This window comes from Danio rerio, chromosome 3 (genome assembly GCF_049306965.1).
Source record: "Danio rerio strain Tuebingen ecotype United States chromosome 3, GRCz12tu, whole genome shotgun sequence".
NCBI classification, from domain to species: domain Eukaryota; kingdom Metazoa; phylum Chordata; class Actinopteri; order Cypriniformes; family Danionidae; genus Danio; species Danio rerio.
In genome coordinates, this window is record NC_133178.1 from 61,743,066 (window position 1) to 61,768,450 (window position 25,385).

General features: G+C 39.6%; 1 protein-coding gene across 2 annotated transcripts in view; it reads right to left on the reverse strand.

Annotated features, from left to right (window-relative positions):
- The window catches only part of cyth1a (cytohesin 1a), a 113,456-nt gene that overhangs the window by 74,704 nt on the left and 13,367 nt on the right, over positions 1–25,385 (reverse strand). The window contains exon 1 of one of the 2 annotated variants that reach the window (XM_017353253.4): positions 15,403–15,776. The exons of the other annotated variant lie outside the window; for it this stretch is intronic. Within the exon in view, the coding sequence (XP_017208742.1) occupies positions 15,403–15,493 (91 nt within the window). The 5' untranslated portion in view covers positions 15,494–15,776. Of the gene's footprint in view, positions 1–15,402; positions 15,777–25,385 lie in introns of those variants that run through there. 2 annotated transcript variants of the gene reach the window in all.

Sequence of the window (25,385 nt, forward strand, 5' to 3'; positions counted from 1 at the left end):
ATTTTAAGTGAAGTTAATTTATAAACTAATTTCGAGAGGATCACATGCTTATGATTTATCACGGCCGGTCTCGTATTTGCTAATCACTACCTTCCAATCACATGAGCCCTAAGCTACTATAAATAACCACAGTTTTCAGCTCATTTTATCTTCGTTTGGAAGAAACCCGCCTTCCTCCCAATTCTCCTCCTTTACCCCTGATCGGGCGGCCCAGTGGTTAGCACTGTGAGCCCCACAGCAAGAACACTGCCGGCCCTGGTCCCACAAGGCCGGTGGGTGTTTCTGTGAGGAGTTTGTATGTTCTCCACGTGTCCGCGTGGGTTTTTCCCCGGGTTCTCCAGTTTCCTCCCACCATCCAAAGATATAAATCATGCATAACAATCAAGCATTTGTCTAACCCCTTTTGTTCCCTTAGCTACCGCAGCCAGGGAGTTCTGAGGTCCACCGAGCTCAGGCTCCCCTTTCGCTCTGCCAACGGGAGGAAGCCCCGGGCTCGAGAATCCCTTGAGCTCAGGGCTCTCTCCCGGGACAGCATGCCAAACAAGCTTTTATGAATCATCAGCTAAGTGTGAACCCTTGAAACTGCTAAATTGGTTACCTAATTAACAGTACGTTTTCTTACTATATATGGAGAATAACCATACATTTACTTTCCCAGAATCCCAGAATTTCCCTCAATGAATGAAATCTCAGAGTGAATAACACTGTGTATCTAAACTCTTCACCAAAGACTGATGCATCTCTCCTCGAAATCAAGATCTGAGACCAACAGCAAGGATTTAAGCATTTTATTAATACTCTAAGTCAGTGGTTGTCATACTTTTTTCACCAAGTACCACCTCAGAAAAAAAATTGTCTCTTCAAGTACCACCATAATGACCGGTATTGAAATACAGTGGTGTAGAAGGCCTAATTAGCTACAGCTCTGCACAGTTAAAAAAACGAGGCGGATTAATTCCTATAACTATGAATATTTATTGTCAGCCACTTTAAACATTATAAATAGGTTGAACATTAACACTGTACTGTGCATACAGTTAAAAATAAATAAATCATCAATGTTTAAGTTAAAATGCTTTTAAAAGTTGATTAAAAATGGCCTTGTTCTTAAAAAGTCAAAAGAAAACTGCTGTATTCAAATGTAAAGTATTTTCATAAAGTAGCATCATAAATATAGGCTATATATGATATATATGACTTATATACTGTTGTAGTCAGAATTATTAGCCCCCCTGAATTATTAGACTGCTTGTTTATTTTTTCCACAATTTCTGTTTAACGGAGAGAACATTTTTCAGCACATTTCTAAACATAATAGTTTTAATAACTCATGTCTAATAACTGATTTATTTTCTCTTCATCATGATGACAGTAAATAATATTTGACTAGATATTCTTCAAGACACTTCTCTACAGCTTAAAGTGACATTTAAAGGCTTAACTAGGTTAATTAAGTTAACTAGACAGGTTAGGGTAATTAGGCAAGTTATTGTATATCGATGGTTTGTTCTGTAGATTATCAAGAAAAAAATAGCTTAAAAGGGGCTAATAATTTTGTCCCTAAAATGGTGTTTAAAAAATTAATAACTGCTTTTATTTTAGCCAAAATAAAACAAATAAGGCTTTCCCCAGAAGAAAAAATATTATCAGACACACTGTGAAAATATCCTTGCTCTGTTAAACATCATTTGGGAAATATTTAATAAAAGAAGAAGAAAAAAATTGAAGGGGGCTAATAATTCTGACTGCAACTTTATATGATTAGCATCAAATGATAGAATGCATGACAAAAATTAGATAACTGAAAATAAAATAAAATGTTTAGCCTATTAAAATCAATTAACTGATCACATCGGTGTTATCGTATGCATCAAAGGGTTAAAGGTGTGTTAATTTTTTACTTTAGTTATTCAGCGATTCCTCCGCGTGCCACTAGAAGAAAGCCTGCGTACCAGTTAGAGAACCACTGGTTCAAGATTTGTTCAAATCAACATTACTAATATGCAGATCAAGCCTTATTTGCCCTCCAATTTCAGTTTAACAAAAAGAAGATTTGTTTAACACATTTCTAAACATAATAGTTTTAATAACTCATTTCTAATAACTGATTTGCATCAGTTATATATGAAAATATTGCTTATGGAGGCTAATAATATTGATCTTAAAATGGTTTATAAAAAAATTAAAATCTGCTTTTATTCTAGCCAAAATAAAACAAATAAGACTTTCTCCGGAAGACAAAATATTACAGGAAATACTGTGAAGATTTTCTTCCACTGTTAAACATCATTTGGGAAAGTATTTGGAAAAGAAAAAAGGCGGGCTCATAGTTTTGACTTCAGCTGTGTGCATGTGATTGTTAGTCTGTTATCTCAGCGACACTGGGACAAGCAGAGCTATTTGTGGAATGTTGTTTTTCCTTGCATTGTTTCTCAAGGCAGCATCAGGAACACAGGATTGTGGGAATAAGGAGCAGCTCAATCATTAATAAACCCAATATCGACTGCACAACACCGCTGCTAACTGTAAAAAAATATATTGTTTTTCCATCTTTTGAGATTCACAGATTTTTGTCATTTATTTACGCTTTTGAATTGCGTCATGGGACAGCTATTCCTCCAAGACTTTACGCTAAATCCGTTTGAAACGGCGACTTTTATTGACATTTTTTAGATTTGTTTGAAGTAATATATTGTCTGTATTGGTGTTGTAAATTATGGCACAATCACAGTAAAAAACTTTCTAGTTTTGTGATTTGCAGGTGTTTTTTCTGTTTGTTTACAGTTGTGAATTACATTATAGGACCTCAATCTCTGTTTCATATATATATATATATATATATATATATATATATATATATATATATATATATATATATATATATATGTGTGTGTGTGTGTGTGTGTGTGTGTGTGTGTGTGTGTGTAGTTGAAGTCAGAATTAATAGCCCCTCTGATTATTTACTTATTATCTGATTATTAATTAATTAATTAATTAATAATTGTTTAAAATGATTAACAGAATGCTTGTTCTCTTGCATTGAAAAGTAAAATAGTGCCAAGTTTAATTTCATGCTGACTTTAAGGACAATTTAATGTAATTTTATAACACTTATTTAGTAAATAATTAAATTTTAATGCAATTCTAATTAATTTTGTAGTAGTATTTAGGAATTAGTCATTTATTAACATAACACTTGACCAAACACATGATGAGCAGAGTCTAGTTGAGGGGAAACGCATTGAGTGACCTCTGCTGGCTCTGAGCTCTCACTGCACAACACACAATAATATAATAACACCGAATTCATGCCTCTTCAGGAAATACATCACAACAAACGACAACAAAATGAGTGCACTTTATTTCAAATCCTGCAAATCAAATTATAGTTCTGAACATAAAATAAAACCAATAAGTCTGTCCTAAATTTGTATACCAAAGCAAAATAATTGCTTTGACAAGGCATGGAGGTGAAACAACACGACAGAAATATCTCCAGTGTGTCTCCAAACCATCTTGTCGGCAATATTTTACTTTAAATATTACACATTTGTTGGTTAGTTTGCTTGTTTTGAGGAAAAACTTACTTCGTTTTTACTTTATTATTTTTGAAAACAAGACCATGTATAGTTAAAATCAGACTTATAATTCGCCCTGCTGTGATTCTTTTGTTCTTTTTCAAATATTTCCCAAATGATGTTTAATAGTGAAAATATTTTTTCACTGTATTCCCTATAATATTCTTTTTTCTACTAGAAAAAGTCTTGTTTGTTTTATTTAGGATAGAAAAAATCTGTTTTTAATTTAAAAAAAGACAGAGTCTCATTTAAAAGACATTTTAAGATCAATATTATTAGAAACCCTGCCCATGACGCAAATTCCTATCTGTTCTGAAGGCAAATTGACACGCAAATGAAGCAGATTTTGTCACGCGAATGAAGCGAGTACACTCAAATGTTCAAACGTCTATTTACTCGCAAGTAGCGCTATTTATCTGCGCGTTCCGCATCTGGTGTGAACGGAGCATAATGCTCTGTTCACACTAGATGCGGAAGAAGCATCAAGCGCGAGTGATTTACATGTTGAGTCAATGCAAAGACGTGAATAGACATCCTGCGGCGCGAATGATGCGAATTGCGCGATTGGCGCGATATGCAGAAATGGCGTGGCGCGAATTGAGCATATGAAGTGCTTAACTCTCGAACCGTGCAAGTTCAAAAATCTGAACTTCAGCTGAAATTCGCACCTCGTTAACCGATCAGGAGCTTGCTCTTGTGGGGGCCGTGATTATGATGTAGCGCCTGTTGTTGGTGTCCTGGGGGAAAATCCTCCTGCCCTCACCGACAACAGTTGATCAAACTGGGCTCGGCTCAGTGGGAAGCACCACTTAATGCTTCTATCATCCAGGTTAAGTTTCTGGAGGAGTTTATGAGCTCACAGAGCTGGATGCACCTCTGATAGGATCTAGTGGACTCAGACACGGCTCCAAACGAATCTACGATGTTTTTCAGCCTTCATAAAGCACATAAACACAGTTATTCTCTCAATAAAATCCATGTTAGCTATTTAGCAACGAAGCTACAGTCACCGGGCAGACAGAATCCCTGCTTATGATGTGAATTTGCGTGTGTTCTAAAGTGGATTTTGACGCGCGAATGAAGTGAGTACACGCAAATGTTAACGCGTCTATTTACGCGGGAGTAGCGCGATTTATCTGCGCGTTCTGCATCTGGTGTAAACACAGCTTAATGCTCCGTTCACACTACATGCAGAAGAAGCATCAAGCACAAGTGATTTACATTTTAAGTCAATGCAATGACGTGATTAGACGTCCTGCGGCGCGAATGAGGCGAATTGCGCAAATGGCGCGATATACGCAAATGGCGCAGCGCGAATTGAGCATTTGATGCGCTTTACTCGTGAATCTTGCAAATCGCTCGAGTTCAAAAATCTGAACTTCAGCGGACAGCCTATTGTTGGTGTCCTGGGGGAAAATCCTCCAGCCGACACCGATAACAGTTTATCAATCTGAGCTCAGCTCAGTCGGAAGCACCACTTAATGCTTCTATCATCCAGGTTAAGTTTCTGGAGTGAGTACACGCAAATGAACCGAGAACACTCAAATGTTCAGGCGTGAATACCATGATTTATCCGCGCTTCTGCGTCTGGTCTGAACACATCATAAACAGTGAATTACATCAGCAAACAAACCAAAGGAAGACACCTTCAATATTCTGAATAAAGATCAAATCAAGCACAAGCTAAAGTAAAAATAGCAAAAGTAAATTTTGATTTCATGGTGACTTTGAACTGCAGTGGCATTCAGTCAGTCTGATATGTGACAGGGAATCAGGCTTATTCTGTGGTCATCAGAGCCTCAGTAATCCACTAAATCCTGGATTGGCTCTCCAGCAGGTTCTGCTCAGTTTCTGACCTCAAGAAAGATTAAAAGAGTGGACATTTGCTGGCAAACACACACACACACACACACACAGTAAGTCTCAGTGAGCCACACATATGACTGTAAACAGAGATTCCTGAACATCTCGGTTTTATTGCAGCAAATAATTACTTTAGTTGTTTTTAAAAAGTAAGGGAACTTATTGTAACACTGAAATGTTAAGTTCATTCATTCACCCATGCATTCACACACACACTTACACACTATGGTCAATTTTGTTTACCCAATTCACTTATAGTAAAGTAACTAATTTACAAATACTCAAATGACTGTAATTGAGTAGTTTTTCTCAAGAAATGTCTACTTTTACTTTACCTTGAGTACAGGGCCGGAGTGGGACACCTTTTCAGCCCTGGAGTTTCAAGCCTCAGACCGGCCCACCTCAGTTCATCATGACTGACTATATGAAATAAGGTAATTTCCAAATCAGTTTCTAATGACACTATCACGTGTTCAAAGTCATTACTTTATTATTTCTTGTCTATGAGGACTGGAAAAATCAGTAGAAGGAAATTCGCATCATAATGACTCAAAACATGGGCGCTTTATAATTGCAGCAAACTGTTTGGGAGCATTAAAAGTCTCAAAGAAGATGTCCAAAATCTTTACATACATACACGCAGAAGGCCCCTTCTGGCCCTTATATATGAGCTGATTACCAATGATAACATCATTCAGTCAAGTGATAACATTCAAATCGGCTAATCAAATATTCCAACTTGCTGTGTAATAAATACAGCTAACATTATGAGCAGACTTTAGAGAACATCATAAAAATAAAAATAAATGAGTTCTTGTCATATTAAACCAAAGATAACCAACACACAGAGAGCACAGTAAGCTAATAAGTACATCATGGCAAATACAGCAATACAGCATGACAAATGGAGAGTATTTTCTGCAGTTTCAGTAATGAGCCCTTGTACTGTTCATCTCGCCAGCCTTCAGAGTTGTCTCCAAGGGCCCTATCATACACCTGGCGCAATGTGGCGCACGACGCAATAGTTGTTTGCTAGTTTCAGCTTGGTGCAAGAGTCATTTTGACGTTTTGCTCCACGCTGTTTAAATAGCAAATGCATTTGCGCTCATATGTGCGCCCATAGGCGGTCTGGTCTAAAAAGGGAGGTGTGTTGAGGTGTATTGCTATTTTGAGAAACTATAATAGATTTTTCATAAGACTAGACAAAGCCGGTCTATTGTCCAGCGCCTCGTTTACACACTGCTTAATACACACAAGATGTAGAACAATACGCAAATATCTTTACATATAAAAAAGAATTAAAATGTTAAGGATATATATAGGATATAATAAGAATATAAAGTTAAACACTATAAACACTATAAACACTGCCTTCTTCATCTTGGGAGGATTTTTCAGTTTATTTGTGACAATTTGCTTTTGTATAATGTTATCATTATTAGCAGTATTATTTATTATATGCATATTTATATTTGTTTTATTAAAAACAAGCTTAGATTTGTCCACCTGTCAGGTTTTAGACCATATGGGGCACAGCAGGGGTCCGTTCTTCGTGCGTGGATTACTTAGTTAGCTGGATCTGGATATTGACGATTTGACACGATCCAGGATTGTTTCGTTCTTCAAAGCTGATCCAAGACTTGTTGTCATAGCAACAGTTCTGCTAGCTCAAACCTGATCGGAAGCAGGTTCAATTCATATAAACAGGATTAGATCGGGTCAGTTCATGCAAAGAAAATACTGAAAGTATGTACCGAATGCTGATATTTTCTTACAGTAGTAGTTATATACACTTAGGAAAATAGTAACTATTTTTAACGATGTATAAAGTTATATATTAATAAAACTTAGGCAATCTGCACTCCGAAATTAAAGTACAAAGACTGCCACCTGGTGGTGCAAAGAGAAAACTTATTGATATGAACTTTTTAGATCGCTTTAGTACAATTTGTGTATAATAGAAATGCACAATATGTGACTTTTTAAAAGCAATAATACATATGCAGTTATAAACATGTTTTGACAGCTAATATTACAGTGATTTTATGCTTCACAAAAGTTGCAGACGCCTTTACCAAAATCAAATTGCTTTTGTAAACATCCAGTTATTCTTTACACCGATTAAAAAACGGCTACTATAATAAAGAAAATCTTTTCTAAATGTAGAGCTAAATACATTGATATGCATTGAAATACATGATGAATACTCTTGACACATGTAAAGCCTGCAGCTCACAACAAATGTGGAAAGTTATTGCGTATCATATTTAACAAACCGTTTACTGCTAATTTGATGTAATTTTGCTCACATGGATAATTGAATATTAATCAGATGATGTCATTACGCTGCTGTGCCGTCAGCCAATCGTTGCATTGCTGATCATGATTTCGAGGATCGATAGATCTGTCCTTTACAACACACGCAGCGATCTCAGATCAGTTTATCCAGACATTTTAATCTGATTCGCGAACTTGTTTGAAGAACCAAATTAGCGAGAGATCAGTTATCAAGATGAACAGATCCAGGATCTGCCAAATCATCTTAGATCATTTAAGCGAGGTACGAAGAACGGACCCCAGATGTATTAGGATATAACTCAGGTTTTTGACCACACTTCGTTATTATTGTGCATTTATTCGTTTGCTGGAAATTAGAACTGAATTTAGAAACAGTTTTGACACAAATCTTTGTGCTTAACAAACTAAATTAATTATTTATAGGTTAATTGATGTCTGTGCGTAAACGTTTCCCTATCCATGAGAGCGAAAGTGAAAGTAGATCCATTATCTCTCATTCTCGCGCTGCAGATGCTCTGTTTAACTGTTTTCTTAATAGTGAAATGCTCAGTTTTTCAACTTCCACTTACTTTACGTCATGTAAATAGCGAATGCAACATGGCGCAACGCAGCTGGGTCTTAAGGGGAATGGGAGATGAGACTCTGATTGGTTTATTCTCGAAACACACCTATAACTCATTAAGAAAATAAACTCAACCCTTTTAGACCATTTCCATGGTGCAAAGCGGATTTTTCCATCCTTATATTAGCAAAAGTGGATTCTGACTCGCCCTGAAAGCGTTTGCGCCCTGCGCTTTGCATTTTGCGCATGGATCATCAAAATAGAGCCCCAAACCAAAGACAAAACACAGGGGGCAATTTTCATGTCACGCAGTGGACAGCTGACGGCAGCTATAACATTATTGTGAGATTATTTTCAGTTTTCCAGCACAATCAATGACTTAATTAGCTGGGGACTGTCACGGTTTTGGATATATTCACAAGGTACAGTCAGGCTGAACAAGAAGAGGGATAAAAGAATGTCAGATCTCACCGCTTACTTATTTACTTCTATAGTGTTCATAGTGTCCAACTATGACAGGAAATGGGCGGGTTTTTATTACTGATATTCTTCCAAATATCTTCTCTTCTGTGACTACGGCGGAATATCAATTTTTGGGTGAACTATCCATATAAAGGCACAACATGTAAGACTTTTTATTATTATGTATTATTTATTTTGTATTTTATATAATACTTTAGTTCATCCATCAACATATTTTTTCCAGGAGTCCTGTAGGATGTAATAAGGACCACAACCCCCATGAATCCACACTCAGTCATGCCATCATCAAACTACGTCTTTGTTTGTTGTGAATATGCGCCCCCTATTGCCCAAAATAACATAGTGTGCCTTTAATACCCAGCAGCTCTATAAGAGTTTAAGATCAACTTTTCACTTCACTATCTGCGGCTCATTAATGAAAAGGAAGGAGCACTTTATTGTAAATGGCTACATTAATAATTCAGCTTTGACTATGTGTATATGAAACTGAGATGCGTCAATTAGATGAGTCATCAAGACTCTCTGACAGCCTTCACTGCCGCCTTTGTTTGAGTGATGAAGCTGACGGAGTTGCAGATTTCAGCAACATGAACTCAAATGAAGTCATTTCCGAACAAAGCTCCATTGCCCAACACAAGAGGAACAAACCCCTATACCAGGGGTCACCAAACTTGTTCCTGGAGGGCCGGTGTCCTGCAGATTTCAGCTCCAACCCTAATCAAACACACCTGAACAAGCTAATCAAGGTCTTACTAGGTATACTTGAAACATCCAGGCAGGAGTGTTGAGGCAAGTTGGAGCTAAACCCTGCAGGGACACCGGCCCTCCAGGACCGAGATTTTTGACCCCTGCCCTATACGGTCTTCTGAACTTTTACAACACAGCACAGGATTTACAAAGCGAAATACTGAGGTTGAGAAACTCCTTTGCCTGGACACAGTCGAGATTAGTGTTTCCCAACTCGGTTCCTGAAGGCACACTTTAACAGTACACATTTTCAACATCTTCCTGTTCAAACACACCTCAATCAACTCATCAGAACATTAGAAGAGACTCAAACACCTGAAATGAATGGATCACATAAGGGAGACTTCAAACATATGTGCTGCTGCTGTGCCTCCAGCATTAGGACCTCAGATTATGAGTTGCTGACTCAACATGCTGACAATCTCATGCAATCTCTTCCTCAGTCTGACAGCTAAAAGTATAAAAATAATTAAAAAAAAACTCACCCTTTTCTTTCGATCAGGGGTGCGTTTCCGAAAACCATGGTTAGCCAACTAAGGTCACAAGTTGCATCGTTACAAACATAGTTCATTGATTTGGCGTTTCCCAAATCCATCGTTCCTATGAACGTGCGTTGTAAACTTGTACGTTTCTGACTACACCTATAGAGTTCCTAGCTAGGACGGTGCGATTTTTTTGCGAAACAGATATTGTGATTTCAATTTGATTTGCGATTTAATTTTGGAGTCAAGCTTAAGCTCAGCATTATCGTAGCTTCTTGCTGCAAAAAATGCAATGAGTGTTAGTTAAAAAAAGGAACTGAAAAGATTAGCTAACTCCCAACTTTTATTCAAATTAGTTTCTAAATATAATAAATAATAAATAATCTTGTTTTTCCTTTTGACAAAAGATCATTTTCAACCCAAGCTCATTCTGAAAATGTAGTCCCGCGGACGTTTCTGGAGACAGCGGAATACGTCCCGGGAGGTACGTTCGGCCGCGTTTATTTTTTTTCAAGCGAACGGTTGGGGGGGTGGGGGGGGAGGGGGGGGTGACGCCGTTCCCTGTCGCGCTTGCCGGCCGGCCGGCCGGCCGGCCGACCGCTTACCTCCTTGTGGAGGGCTTCCCCGCTGCAACCCGTTTGTCGACTCAGCTCATCGTGTACATCGGCAGGCTCGAGATTCAGAGAGGAGTTGACCACGGCGATCGGTTTCGAGTCGGGGGAAGAGCGGTTCCAGCAATCAGGTAAGACAAAAACAAAATCCCAAAAATTAAGTGAACGAGTTTCGTAACAGGGTGAGAACGCGGTGAAATCCAAACACACGGTAGAAAAAAAAATCAGGCCTTTTCTTTTTTTGGATGGCTTTTGTAAACTGTTGCACGGGTTTAGGTAAGCGAGTGGGTGGGCGAGTCGATCGGTAAGATTGGTTAGGTTCAGGGAAGGAGGAGGGCGGGTCAGCCGATTGGCCGGTCGCGCAGTCAATCATCCGGTCAGTCAGACAGCGGCCTCTGGCGGGTTCACGCAAGAACAGCGCGGGCGCGAACCGCACTCGCGAGGCGTCTGAGACGCGAAAAAGCGCACAACAGCGGCCTCTCATGGATTCGCAAAAACAAAAACTGCAGCCGTACGTACCCGCCGGGATTTATTCCGCGGTCTCCAGAAACGTCCGCGGGACTACGTTTCCACAATGAGCCCGGGTTGATTATTTCCCCTACCCCATTGGCAGATTATTTAGCTTGTTTTAAGGAAAAACTCACTTCATTTTGGCATATTATATCCTTAAACAAGACAGTATGTTTTGCTTGTCTAGAAAATGCTTCTTGATTTAAAAGTTTTTAGATATTTGGACTAGAAACAAGACAAAAAAAAACTAAGTAAGAAAAGCCTTTTTTTTTTTTTTTTTTGCAGTGTGTTGCCTTTCTATCAGCTGCAACCAGTCTGGCCATTCTCCTCTGACCTCTGGCATCAACAAGGCATTTGCTGCTCAGTGGATATTTTCTCTTTTTCAGAACATTCTCTGTAAACCCTAGAGATGGTTGTGCGTGAAAATCCCAGTAGATCAGCAGTTTCTGAAATACTCAGACCAGCCCATCTGGCATCAACAATCATGCCAAAGTCACTTAAATCACCTTTCTTCCCCATTCTGATGCTCGTTTTGAACTGCAGTAGATTGTCTTGACCATGTCTACATACCTAAATGCATTGAGTTGCTGCCATGTGATTGACTGATTAGTAATTTGCATTAACAAGCAGTTGGACAGGTGTACCTAATACTTATTAAATACCTAAAACCAACTACCTAACTAATAGTAGTTTCCAAATAGTAATAGTAGTTTATTGAACTAAATGTTTTAGTTAATAGTTTGTTAAAAGCCTGAATTGTGCATTAAAATAAAGTATGATCCTTTCTATTGTAAAGCTAGTAAAAAATAAATCGGGTGAGGCAGTGGCGCAGTAGGTAGTGCTGCCGCCTCACAGCAAGAAGGTTGCTGGGTCGCTGGTTCGAACCTCGGCTCAGTTGGTGTTTTTGTGTGGAGTTTGCATGTTCTCCCTGCCTTCGCGTGGGTTTCCTCCGGGTTCTCTGGTTTACCCCACAGTCCAAAGACATGTGGTACAGGTGAATTGGGTAGGCTAAATTGTCCGTAGTGTATGAGTGTGTGTGTGGATGTTTCCCAGAGATGGGTTGCGGCTGGAAGGGCATCCGCTGCGTAAAAACTTGCTGGATAAGTTGGCGGTTCATTCCGCTGTGGCGACCCCGGATTAATAAGGGGACTAAGCCGACAAGAAAATGAATGAACGAATGAAAAATAAATGGAAGACTTCAAGTTTTAGAAGGAAAGCAAAGGACAAATCATAAAAGTATACTAGTAATTCACATGACATATACAGCACGTAAAGAAACGTCTCGATTTGTGTTCAGTTTTAGGTTTTTCTGTAAATATTCCTTGTATCTGCAATTGCAAGATCCAGATAAACCAATTGGACGCAAACCAATGTGTTCATGTGTTCTTAAGGTATATTAAAGATGTCCTATTGTGCCACTTTTTACAAGATGTAAAGCAAGTCTCTGATGTCCCTTGAGTGTGTTATGTGAAGTTTCAGCTCAAAATAACACACAAATAATATTTTATGTCTCTTTGAAACTGACACTTAGAGCTTTGATCCAAATTATGCAATTTTGGTGACTGTTGCTTTAAATTCAAATGAGACTGTGCTCTTTTTAAAAAGAGGGTGGAGCTACAAATGCCTGTGTGTCAGCATAGTGGCAGGTTTAAAAACAAATCTAACATTCAATGCAAACGAGGGAGAGATAGTCCCTAATGGGCGGGGCTTTCCTCCTCTGATGACATGTACAAAGGATGTCAATCAAAGTGTTACTGTTTTTATTAAGTGTGATTATAAAATTATAATATTATAATATATATAATAATAATATATATAAATATATATAAATATATATAAATATAATTATAATATTTTATATTAAATGCTGGCTATATTCACAGACTATTAGCTCACAATTGCGTTTAAACTACTCATTAAAGTGACTTTTGCATAAAAGGTCCCCTTTAGACCAACTCTGGTGAAGACACTTGTGAAGGTGAGGATTATACACACACACATACACACACACACACACACACACACACACACACACACACACACACACACACACACACACACACACACACTCCTTAATGTCATTAACTAATCTGCTTCCTCTGCTCCTATCTGTGAAACTAAAGATCTTTAAGCTGAACACACAACTTCAATCATTCCTCCTGCTTTCCCATCACATGTGCATTATAAAGCTATAATCAGAAAACTACAACTGCACCCTAAGGGTGATCCATAGTGGGGAATGAACTTCAATATTGCATATTTACTATAGAAATCTATAGTAAACACTACAGTGTTTTTGTAACTATACAATAGTGCAGTGTATTTATTATACTGTATATATTATAGTATTAACAACTCTTTGCTAATTAATGAATTCATTCATTCAGTTTCCTTCGGCTTAGTCCGTTTATTCATCAGCGGTCACCACAACGGAATGAACCACCAAATTATCCAGCATATGTTTTTATACAGTCGATGCCCTTCCAGCTGCAACCGAGTACAGGGAAACACCCATACACACTCACATTCACACACATACACTATGGTCAATTTAGCCAGTTAAACTCTGCTGTTATTTTAGGATTTCCGCCTGGATTTTGCCTACCCAAATTTAAAAGCTTCCCAAATCCACATGCAGAGGTGTAAATGCAAAAATTTGGTGTCATTTTAAAGAAAACTCTTTGAATTTTTATAAAACACTATTGAAAGTGTTTAAAATATCTGTATATGTTGTCTGTGTTATAATAAACACCTAAACAAAGAGGCGCTTTTTGTATATATATATATATATATATTTTTTTTTATAAAATCAAATTTGAAAGTGTACCTTTTAGGTTCTGTGTGGTCTAGCGTGCTGTAATTAATTTTGGTGGCTCCTGCACATGTCTGTAATCATAGGAAAAAATAAAAATGTCTCTACTATAATATATGCAAAAGTTATTCCCTTCCTACTGATGAGAGGTGCTGTACAAGCCACAGGGACCGATCATTGTTTTCATATTTCACTATTCTTTTGTTTGATCAAACATAATTCACTGTGTTTGGACCACATCAGACATATAAAACGATTACTTATGCACATCACCTCAAAAACAGAGGAGAATGGCTCTGAAGCGCACAGCATAAGGTAAGAGATGACAGCTGTCTGTGCTATCTGGGGCTGCTTATAGATCATAAATGTATTGTTTTCACTTCTGTGCCATGGAAACACCACAATTCATTCGGCAACTGTTTGGTATGTGAATATAATTCAGTAAAAAGAATGCTAGAACCATATAAGCACCGGCAAGAGCTTTCATTTGAGCTATAACTTGTACATGTGTCATATTAAAAATATGAAAATGAACCAATGTAAAATACCCAGCTCTGGTATCCAAAATACTGTGTATTTAAGTGTAAATAACTTTTGTACATTAGAATAAAAACCAAAGTGATGCATATGTGCATAAAATATAGATTCTACACTTTCAAACGAAACCACTTAAGGGGGTCTGGTGCAATGCTAGCCCTTTAAATCTTAAAGCGAACGTTTGACTGGTTAGTTCATATTAATTCACCTGTACCGCATGTCTTTGGATTGTGGGGGAAACCGGAGCACCCGGAGGAAATCCACCTGAACATGGGGAGAACAAGGAAACTCCAGGCAGAAATGGCAACTTACTTAGCCGGGACTCGAACCAGTGACCTTCTTGCTATGAGGTGAGAGTGCTAACCCCTGAGCCACCGTGCTGCCTTAATTAATTATTTAATGATTAATTTATAAACTGTAATTTATGCTGTAGTATACTTCAGTTTTTACTACAGTTAACGTTGGTGTATAGTAGTATAATATATACCCTACAGTTATAGAAAACTACACTATTGGGACATTTGTTTATATCACTATGTGACATAGCAACTATAGGATTAGCACAACAGATTAATTCAAGTACTTTTTCTATAGCAGGGTCCAAAATACTACAGAATTTACTATAAATTACTATAGTATGTTTTTCATGTGGTATTGAAATGTACCTCCGACTGACATTCTGATCTTAGGTCAAGCCGTTCAGTACAAGCCAAAGGGATTTGTGTGTGTGTGCGAGTGTAATAACAAACTCTACATCATGAAAAGCTTCTTCATTGACATTTCAGATTCTCCCAATCTCAGCTTCTCAAAAAAGGTTTTCTCAATCTTAATCTCATCTCAAAATAGGACAACTACGACTTGTTTAGCTTTCCGGGGTCATATACTGTTTGATTGCGATGCTATAAAAGACGTCTCCTACCTGGAGGACTCCTTGGTATCGTTGGACACAAGAAAGCTTGAAAACTGGACACGCAGAGATCACTGACAGTCCCCATGACCTGAGAATCCATGATTTTCTGCACTTATTCAGTGTGTGGTTAGTCAAATCCTGCTGTCATGTCATGTCATGTCGTCCACCAGACTCGTCGGCTTCCTTATTAAGCCTTCACGTTAGTGTCTTAACTGCACTGTGACTCTCTCAGAACCTCACAATGACATCTGTGTGCTTGTTTCCTCTTTCTTAATTCACCACACGAACTGCAAGTCTTCTCTTCCCTTCTTGCTGCTAATAATGTCTTGCTCCACTTCTCCACTCTGATAATCTGCCCTACTCTCACACACACACACACACATACTGAGTGTTAGGTGCACATTGTTACACATAAACACAGATGTCATAAACCTGGCGCATTATAGCATTGTTTCTTTGGTACTTTCAGACCGGCGCAGGAATCATTTTCACGCTTTGTGTCACATTGTTTACATACAAAATGCATTTGTGCCACTTTGTGCGCTCATGGGTGTGCTGGTCTGAAATGGAGATGTGTTAAAGGGCATTGTTGATGCATTGGTATTTCAACTAAAAGCTGGTGTAAAGTCAATGCCGCAGAGTTTTTATTTGCTATTTAAAAAGTTCTGTCATGATCACCAGCGATCTAGCCTGTGCAGATCACTGGAGAACTACACATCTGCCAATTTCAAGAGTTTACACTGAGCTGATGATTGATTATAAAGCTTGTTTGGCATGCTGTCCCGGGAGAGAGCCCTAAGCTCATAAGATCCTCGAGCCCGGGGCTCCCTACCGTTTGCAAGGCGAGAGGGGAGTTTGAGCTCAGGCAGATCTGAGAACTCCCCTGCTGTAGTAGCTAATGAACAGACAGTGATTGCTCTTAAGAGATAACTACTTACTAGGAGCAAGTCTATGGGGCCGATTTGGATTAGTCAGTTATCTTAAGTTGCATGTTTTTGGATGGTGGGAGGAAAACGGGGAACCCCGGGGAAAACCCAAGTGAGCACGGAGAGAACTGGTATACTCACAGAAAACGTCGGCTGGCTTGGTAAGGACTAAAACCAGTGACGTTCTTGCTGTTAGGCAACCGCTGAGCCACCATACCACCCATCTAGGAAAGGAGGAGGAGTAGGGGTGGAGAGATGGGATTCTTCAAAACGAAGATGGCTGTCATATGCAACTTAGGGTATTTATAGTGGCTTAGGAGTCGTCTGATTGGTGAATCATAAATTGGATAATAAGCAATCATAAGCACGTGATCCTCTTGAAATTAGTTTATAAATAAACTTCACCTAATGAACTACAACTCCCATCATGCACCTCACACACCAGTTCCTGATTTCCCCTGATTACACACACAGCTGGAAGCTTATGATGTACTAATCAGATGGACCATAAAAACAGTACACACACACACACACACACACACACAGGCTGATTCTCAATATGCGCATTACACAAACTACAAATCCGCCATGTTATGGACTACAGATCCCAGTTAAGCAATACACACACAACCGGTTCCTGATCCTGACTGATTGTCCTGACTGACACAGCTGATGTTGCTCAAGTACTGATTACACACACATATATACAGCTCACTTTGAGACACTCATGTCTAAGTCTTGTCTACTGTTTTAGTGACACTCCAACACGTTTCCCTTGTGTTTTGGTCCTCGCCTTGTTTATGTGTGTATTCCTGTCTGCTGCCTGCCTACTGACCATCTGCCTGTTATTTTGACTACGTCTCTGGATTGCCCTCATACATCTGTTCGCCCCTGTGTTGACCATTGCTGGCCTGACCTTACTAATAAACCTGCATGTGGATCTGCACCTCTGTTGTCAGTGTCACTTCCCCTGGTTACAGTTAGTACTATTGCCTCACAGCAAGAAAGTAGCTGGTTTGCGCCCCGGCTGGGTCAGTTGGCATTTCTGTGCTGAGTTTGCATGTTCTCCCTGTGTTCGCATGGGTTTCCTCAGGGTGCTCTGGTTTCCCCCACAGTCCAAAGACATGCGCTATAGGTGAATTTGGCAAACTAAATTGGCCGTAGTGTATGTGAGTGTGTGGGTGTTTCCCAGTACTGGGTTGCAGCTGGAAGGGCATTCGCTGTGTAAAACATATGCTGGATACGTTGGCAGTTCATTCTGCTATGGCTCTGGTTCTGACTGGTCAGATGGTGTGTTCTGATTGGTCGACTGCCCACTGTGTTGGAAGCTGCTCTGAGTTGGGATTTTCTGCTCTTCCTCTGCATTTATAAACAGGGTGAACTGTAATGATGGCATCGGTTTAACAGTATCACAGTGTGACTTCTCATTTTTATAAATGAATGCAAAGTGGGTTTGCATTTTGCAGAACAGAAAACAGCGTCTTCTCGACATGTTGAAAACACAAACCAAACTCCTCCAGCCCTCACATGCAGGCTATGTCCACACTAATAGGTTTACATATAAAGCACTTACTTTTTAAAAGCATTTTGGCCTAGCATTCACAATGGCATACAACTTACAGGAAACAAGAACATTTAAAAAAAAAAAAAAGCTGCCCAAACGAGCAAAACAAAAAGCATTTTGGTGTTGTGGACTGTGAAAAGGAAGACTTTCCAAAAACGATCAAGCATTTTTAGTCATGCACATTAGGTGCGTTCGACTTCATGCAGCGCTGCGCAGATCGATCGAAATCTGTCTTAAAGCGGTGCATTCTGGTTAGAAATCTTGTCCGGATTGATGCTGCGCCGACGCCACGTGACCGTCACATGTGGCATCAAAGTACCGCGACAGCGCTCCGAGATCAGTCGGCAAACTCAGACCGTGCAGCTTCTGAAGAGCGACTGCAGGAGCTTTGATGACGACACCGATATTACACGATTGGCCGAGTTCACCACATGACAACAAACACGTGTATTTCGGGTTTATAATTGAACAAATTCAATATATAAAAATATATTGAATATATAAAAATAACAAAAAAATATGATGACGCCATGTGATCGGTGCGTTCGACATGAAGCTCAGCTGCAGCCGGTGATCAACAAGATTAGCCGAGTGCAGGCGGGGCGGAGTTGAAAACGGACCCGTCAAGACGGACAGCTGGACAATTCGGGACTCAAAGTTGCTGCAGTCATGATGACCGATCACATGGCGTCATCATCATTTTTTTTTTTTGTTATTTTTATTTATAACAACAAAACATTTACAAATAAAACAGAATACAGGCTCTTCAAACTGTAGTTCCTTTTTAAACAATAAGAGAGAATTATGAATAACATATAACAAATGCATGAGAGAAATAAGAGGAAATGAGAGGTTAATATAAACATAAAAACAAACAGGTCTATTAAATACAAAGCAATAAGCATAAATTCTAGGAGTTAAACATCAACCTTTAGGCTAATACTTCTTGTTTGAATATGCTAAAAAAGGGTTTACATATGTGTACATTTATATATATATAAAAATGTCCAATGTAAAAAGCAAAACAAGGTGTTTTGATTAGGTCTTAATAAATGAGATTATTTTGGATAATGAAAGCATTTTTAAAAAAGCATTTTAATCCAAAAAGATTGTGTTGAAAAGAACAAAAGGTAAAATAAGTGAGCGATGTAGAAGTTTCCCAGAAAGAGCAAGTAGCCTTTAAACTGCTAGACAGGAAATAAAATATATATTTATATTATAATAATAAAGCCATTTTATAATTATTTAATAAAATAGTTCTTTACTTTAATTTGTTTAGAGAGCTTTAAGGTGGCAGGATCAATTATGATGATTATTTTATTTCAAGTCTGTAAGACTTATTTGAGTTCATATTTAGGCTATTCACTAAAATATACACTATAATATATCATTTAAATCGTTCATGTAGATGAATGCAGTAAATAGTCTGTATAAAAAAGGTTGAAAATAAACCTGTGCAAACAAGCTAACCTTTATAACCAGATTATTTAACAAAAGATGATACTGCAGTAAATTATTTGTAGTCTTTTAATAAGCAAGATGTGTACAGGATAGAGAGGGTGTTAAAAGTGAATTGTTTGTTTTGAAACTTTTGAATCGGAATTTGTCCAACTATAAACCCGAAATACACGTGTTTGTTGTCATGTGGTGAACTCGGCCAATCGTGTAATATCGGTGTCGTCATCAAAGCTCCTGCAGTCGCTCTTCAGAAGCTGCACGGTCTGAAGCCTGATTTATACTTCTGCGTCAAACGACCGGCGTAACCCACGGCACAGGCAACGCGCTCAGCTGTGCATTTATACTTCTGTGTGCTGTCTCTGTTGGTCTGCATTAACACTTCCGAAACGCTAGTTGGCAGTGAGGTGTAAATGTTCCTCTGTGTCGAGTTTCTTCGCTGCTTTATTGCTTTTCCTGAACACTTCCGGGATGTACAAGTGGCTCAAACTCGCTCATTTTGAGGCAGGAACCGGCGGACGTGCAGCAACTTTCACTATGAGGTAAACACAAAACAAAACTTTCCATCCGGAGCTCCTTCACGGGACTCCACACTTGTAAACAATCGCTCGTGCCATTCGCGCGGCTCTCAATCCCGCCCAGACTCGTCAGCGCTACCAAGCCGACCAATCACAGAGCTTGCGCTACGCACTGTTGCGACGTGTAGTTACAATTTTTGAGAGGTGCACATTAGTGACAGCCACGGCCACGGCGAAGGGCTATGCGTCAGCGCCGTAGCATATGCCGGCGTTTGACGCAGAAGTATAAATCAGGCTTGAGTCTGCCGTCTGATCTCGGAGCGCTGTCACGGTACTTTGATGCCACAAGTGACAGTCACATGGCGTCGGCGCAGCATCAATCCGGACAAGATTTCTAACTACAAGGTGCGTTCGACTTCATACAGCGCTGCGCAGATCGATCGAAATCTGTTTCAAAGCAGTGCGTGCTGGTAGATTGACGCTGCGCCAACGCCACGTGACTGTCGCATGTGGCATCAAAGTACCGCGACAGCGCTCCGAGATGTAGCATCTAAAGGAGTGACTGCATGAGCTCTGATGACGACACCGATATTACTTGATTGGCCGAGTTCCTCACATAGCAACAACCACATGTGTTTTGAAGTTTATTATTGGACAAATTCTGTCTCAAAACAGTCATCAAAGCAGCACAATTAGCATAAAAGCCTAAAAGAGGCCGTTTCAGTGAGTTATAAAACAATATGTGTGTGTTATTTTGATCTGAAACTTCACAAACACACTCTAGGGACATCAGAGACTTATTTTAGATCTTGTAAAAAGGGGCACAATAGGTACCCTTAAATGATACTTTAGCATCCTATTTTTTACATTCATTCATTCATTTTCTTGTCGGCTTAGTCCCTTTATTAATCCGGGGTCGCCACGGCGGAATGAACCGCCCCTGATCAAATTCAGGAAACTTCAATGGAAATAAAAAAAAAACACACACACACACAAAAGGCACAGAAGCTAATAGGAGAAGTCACAGCTAGCAGAAGGTTTGTCTGAGAGGAAGAGATGCTGCATCACCTCCTACACAGCCTACTGTCCTCCTCAGCTTGCGGATCTGTCAACCGCTCACAGCTTTAATTAAATGATCCTTCTAGAAGCTCTTTCTCTCTATGAATTAATTCATTTTCCTTCGGCTTAGTTCCTTTATTCTTCATGGGTCACCACAGCGGAACGAACTGCCGACTTTTCCAGAATATGTTACACAGCGTATGCCCTTCTAGCTGCAAACAAGTACTGAGAAACACCCATACACTCTCATTCACACACATACACCATGGCCAATTTAGTTTACTTAATTCACCTGTACCACATGTCTTTGGACTGTGGTGGAAACCAGAGCACCCAGAGGAAACCCACGCCAATGTGGGGAGAACATGCAAACTCCACACAAAAATGCCAACTGGCCCAGCCGAGACTCAAACCAGTGACCTTTTGCTGTGAGGCCACAGTGCTCAGTTTCTAAATGGTTTATATAGAAAATATGGAAACACTAAAAACACTTTAAAGTGCCCTTATTATGCATAAAAAAGGTCATATTTTGGTTTAGGGGGGGGGGGGGTCTCCAAAAACAGGCTAATTTGCATGCAATGTCAAAAACACTATAATTAGCTTATAATATGCTTTTTTTTTAACCTAATTTTCCCAACAACTCCCAAATGAATTGTTCAGTGATTCATTTGTTCCCAAACCCCTCCTTTGCTCAATGCTTTTCTCTGCTGATTGGTCCGATGACCTAGTCTATTGCGTTCAGCGCGAGACAAACAAGAGAAACACCCACCACAGCTCATCAACATTGTAGAAGTAATCAGAGCGCAGAGTATGTGTGTGAGCCCAATGCAGGAGTGCAATACAACAATGTAATTAAACACCAGCATATTGCTCTATTCTTAACCACGAGTAAAAACACATGACACACATTCAGTGTTAGGTCCCTTTTACACTAATGCATTTTAGTTTGAAAACGTATAAGTTTTGCTACGGTTAGGCCATCCGTCCACACTACGCCAGAGTTTTCGAGCACCGAAAACGGAGCATTTTGGAAATGCTGGAGAGGCCGTTTTCATTCTAAAACGCTGCTGCTCCGTCTCAGTGTGGATGAGGGAAAACGGAGACGTCTGAAAACGGAGGCGGGGCTGCCGAGATTCGCTACCTGATTGGGGCTTTTGTGTCATTGCGTATCCTTCCCTTTTTCGTCATGCCCATATCACATGACTATAACACATGGCTTTAACGCTACCGGAAGACAGCAGATCAGCCTTCACTGTAAACAACAACACGGGCACAGAAATGGGAGCGTTGTTTGAACTATTGTCTGTTTTAGGCGCCATTGTGCAGTATTTCATTTGTTACATTTAGTAACAACTCGACCTCGTCGTCTGTCCTCAAAAATACCTCTCTTGCTTTCTTTGCAATCGCGTTCATTTTTCAACCGGCGTTTGTTGACTAACAATAACCAAATGCAGAGTGAGACACGTTTTCTGTTCATACTAGAACGCGCATGTCACGTGAATGGTCACGTGATCTATGTTTTTGGTGGCGTAGTGTGGACGGAGATATGTTCAGAAATGCTAGGTGAAACGCTAGTGTGGACGCGGATCGTTTTTAATCTAAAACGCTGTTTTAAAACTAAAACGCAGTAGTGTAAACGGGGCCTTAATCCACACAGCGGCTAAGGCTGAATTATTTTGAAACTTGACTGCCGCACGTGTGTAGGAACAGCTGAAAGTGGCCATGGGAACAGGATCGTGAGCTCACAAACAGATTTAAACCTGTAAACAAAGCAGCACACGACACGTTTTCAACAAGGCTTTAGATGCGATATGTGAATATGTTGTGTGTTTTATTAAACATTATAACAGATACCTAAAATATATTCAGTGTGATAAAGCAATGCTGCTTCTTCTCCATGTGATCATGCGTGGTATAACTGGAAGCGGTGGACTGTGGCATAATAAAAGCTGCTCTGCTTTTGTGTCTCACCACACTCCATACCATAAAAATAAGTGTTAAACATTTCAGCTCATCTATCAGCATGATTTATGCAGGAGTCCTGTTGTAGGATAAAATATAGACCACAACTCCCATAAATCCACACTCAGTCATAGCAACAACAAACTACGCCCTTGTTTGTGGTAAGGTAGTAAGGTAAGGTAATCTAGGTTTGTGGTCTAGATCAGATACGCGGCTGGTCGGAAGTGTGATATGGACATCAATATAGCAGTATTTGTTTTTGACACTGTATAACAATAATTAATATTTTTACAGTACTAAGATGGTTGTGTTTAAGGTTGGGGAGGGGAAAAACACAATTTATTGTGTAATTTAATAGATAGCATAAATAATACCACATACATCTACTGTTTTACGTTACTGTTGCGGTTGGGGTAAGGGTTGGGGGGGGGGTTAGATGTTAATAAAATACAATAAATGGGAAATTTAATAAATGATGTTTATAATAAACTCATTAACTTCCGACCGCAACCATATCCGATCTAGCAACAACCCTTGTTTATGGTGAATACTCTCCCTCTAGTGGTGGAAATAGCATACTGTGCCTTTAAAGGTCCTGTGAAGTGCTTTGAAATATGCATTTTTAATTCGTTGTTTGATGTCATCTCAATGGAAACACGATGAGAGGGTGGGACAGAGTAGCTCCTCCCCTTTTTTAAAAACAGCCAATAGTGTTTTGTTTTATCACCGCTCTGCCAGTGAGAGTGCCAGTGAGTGCATCGAATGAAAAGCAAACGAGAAGCACCTTTAAGGGGGCGGAGCATGTCAGTTACTGGAGCGCATTTGATTGGTTATGATGTGAGGAGAAACTGTAGTATGAGGGTGACGTGAATAAAACCGTCGATCCATTTGGGCGGAAGCAGTGTTGGCAGACGTACGATAATTATCGTATTTGTACGATAATTTCAACCTCTTTACGATCAATAATTTAAAAAATCCTATAATGTACAATCATTTCAGAATTTTATGGCATTATAAGGATATTCTTTGTAATCTTCGGGCTTCTTATTGATCTAGCTGCACCTTTTCTGTACTGTCTGTGAGGAGAAGGTGGAGGTGGCTGTTTTCTATCTCATCTTACGTTACCTCTTCTCAGCCAATCAATGTGGAGAACGGCTCTGTCTCACGAGTTAACGCTCCTGCTGCGCATGTCCGTGGTTAGGTCAGTAGTTTTCAGTTTGAGGTAGATCTTTAAAGCAATAATGCTAAAACAATTAGTGCTGTAAAGGAAGGTGAGAAGGACAGGGGAGTTTTCCCTTGATGTTCTCGTTTTTCCCCATTCAAATGCGTCATGTGAACGTGTTTTTTTCCAAAGTTAATCTCATCAAAACAAAGCATGCACACCTCAGAGCGTGTTAACACTTTCAAGCCAACCAGCACTATTTTGCAGTCCATGACGGCATCCAATTTGTACAGCAAAATAAATCCCTTAACATCTGGCAACATGCAACATTCGATGACAGCAACTCATAGGTGGAGTTTGAACCTTCCCACTAAGGTACCTTGGTTTTTAACCTATTGTGGTAATTTGCACGTTGTGTCAAAATGCTTTGTGTCTAGATCAGGGTTGTCCAAACTACGAGGCTTTTTACAAATATTAATAGAATCTGGCCCGCTATACCAGGGTATCTACACATTTTTTAACAGGAAATTTAATACCTTTTAAGACCTTTTTAAGACCTCTAAAATGAAAATTTAAGACCTTACCTATACAAAAAAAACAGGAAAATGTTCAGTGTGTCAACACAGAATGATGTGGTGAAGCATTAGCGCGGTACAACTCACCAGAGCCACGCTCAAGACAGGTCAAAGGGACGCAAAAACTTTTATGCCGAGTGCTGTTTGACCTTACAACCCTGACAACAGGGTACCGGTCTCGTCAGTTGACCAAAGTCTAAAGTGCAAGTCTAAGTCTTTGCTGCGTTCATGGACTCATCGAACATTATGATGAAAGCGCCCTTGTTTGCTCGTGAAATTAGTTTCTTTTTTAGGTATAGGGAAACAACAAATCGTGCTAAATATACTGTTTTGTCTCTTCCACATGTGAACGTACTCGCACACTCGGTGTGTAGAAAAACTAGGTGGACTTCCTCATTTAAGGTGTACGAGTGGTGGCGGCTTGCGGTTTGAAATACCCACAGTATTTCGGCCTTAAATGTAACTATATTCGCAAAGCTGCAGAAGGCATTGCTTGAAGTGGACGGCCTTGTGGAAGGCTCAGGTCGAAGTGCTCGATGAGAACTTACTTATGGGCAAACTACTTGCCTGCGACTACACATACTTTTTGTGCTTCTCTGCTTTCATGTGTGAATCGAGCGCTTTGCGGCCCATTGTCCCCAGTTTTATCGTCTTTTTAGATAAAGCACACCTCCCTTCTTGATTACTGGCTGTTTTCTTTAGCCCCCCCCCCGATACTTTTCGTCCTCCAACCAATTGTCATCAAACAAACATTTGCCCATGCTTGCGATC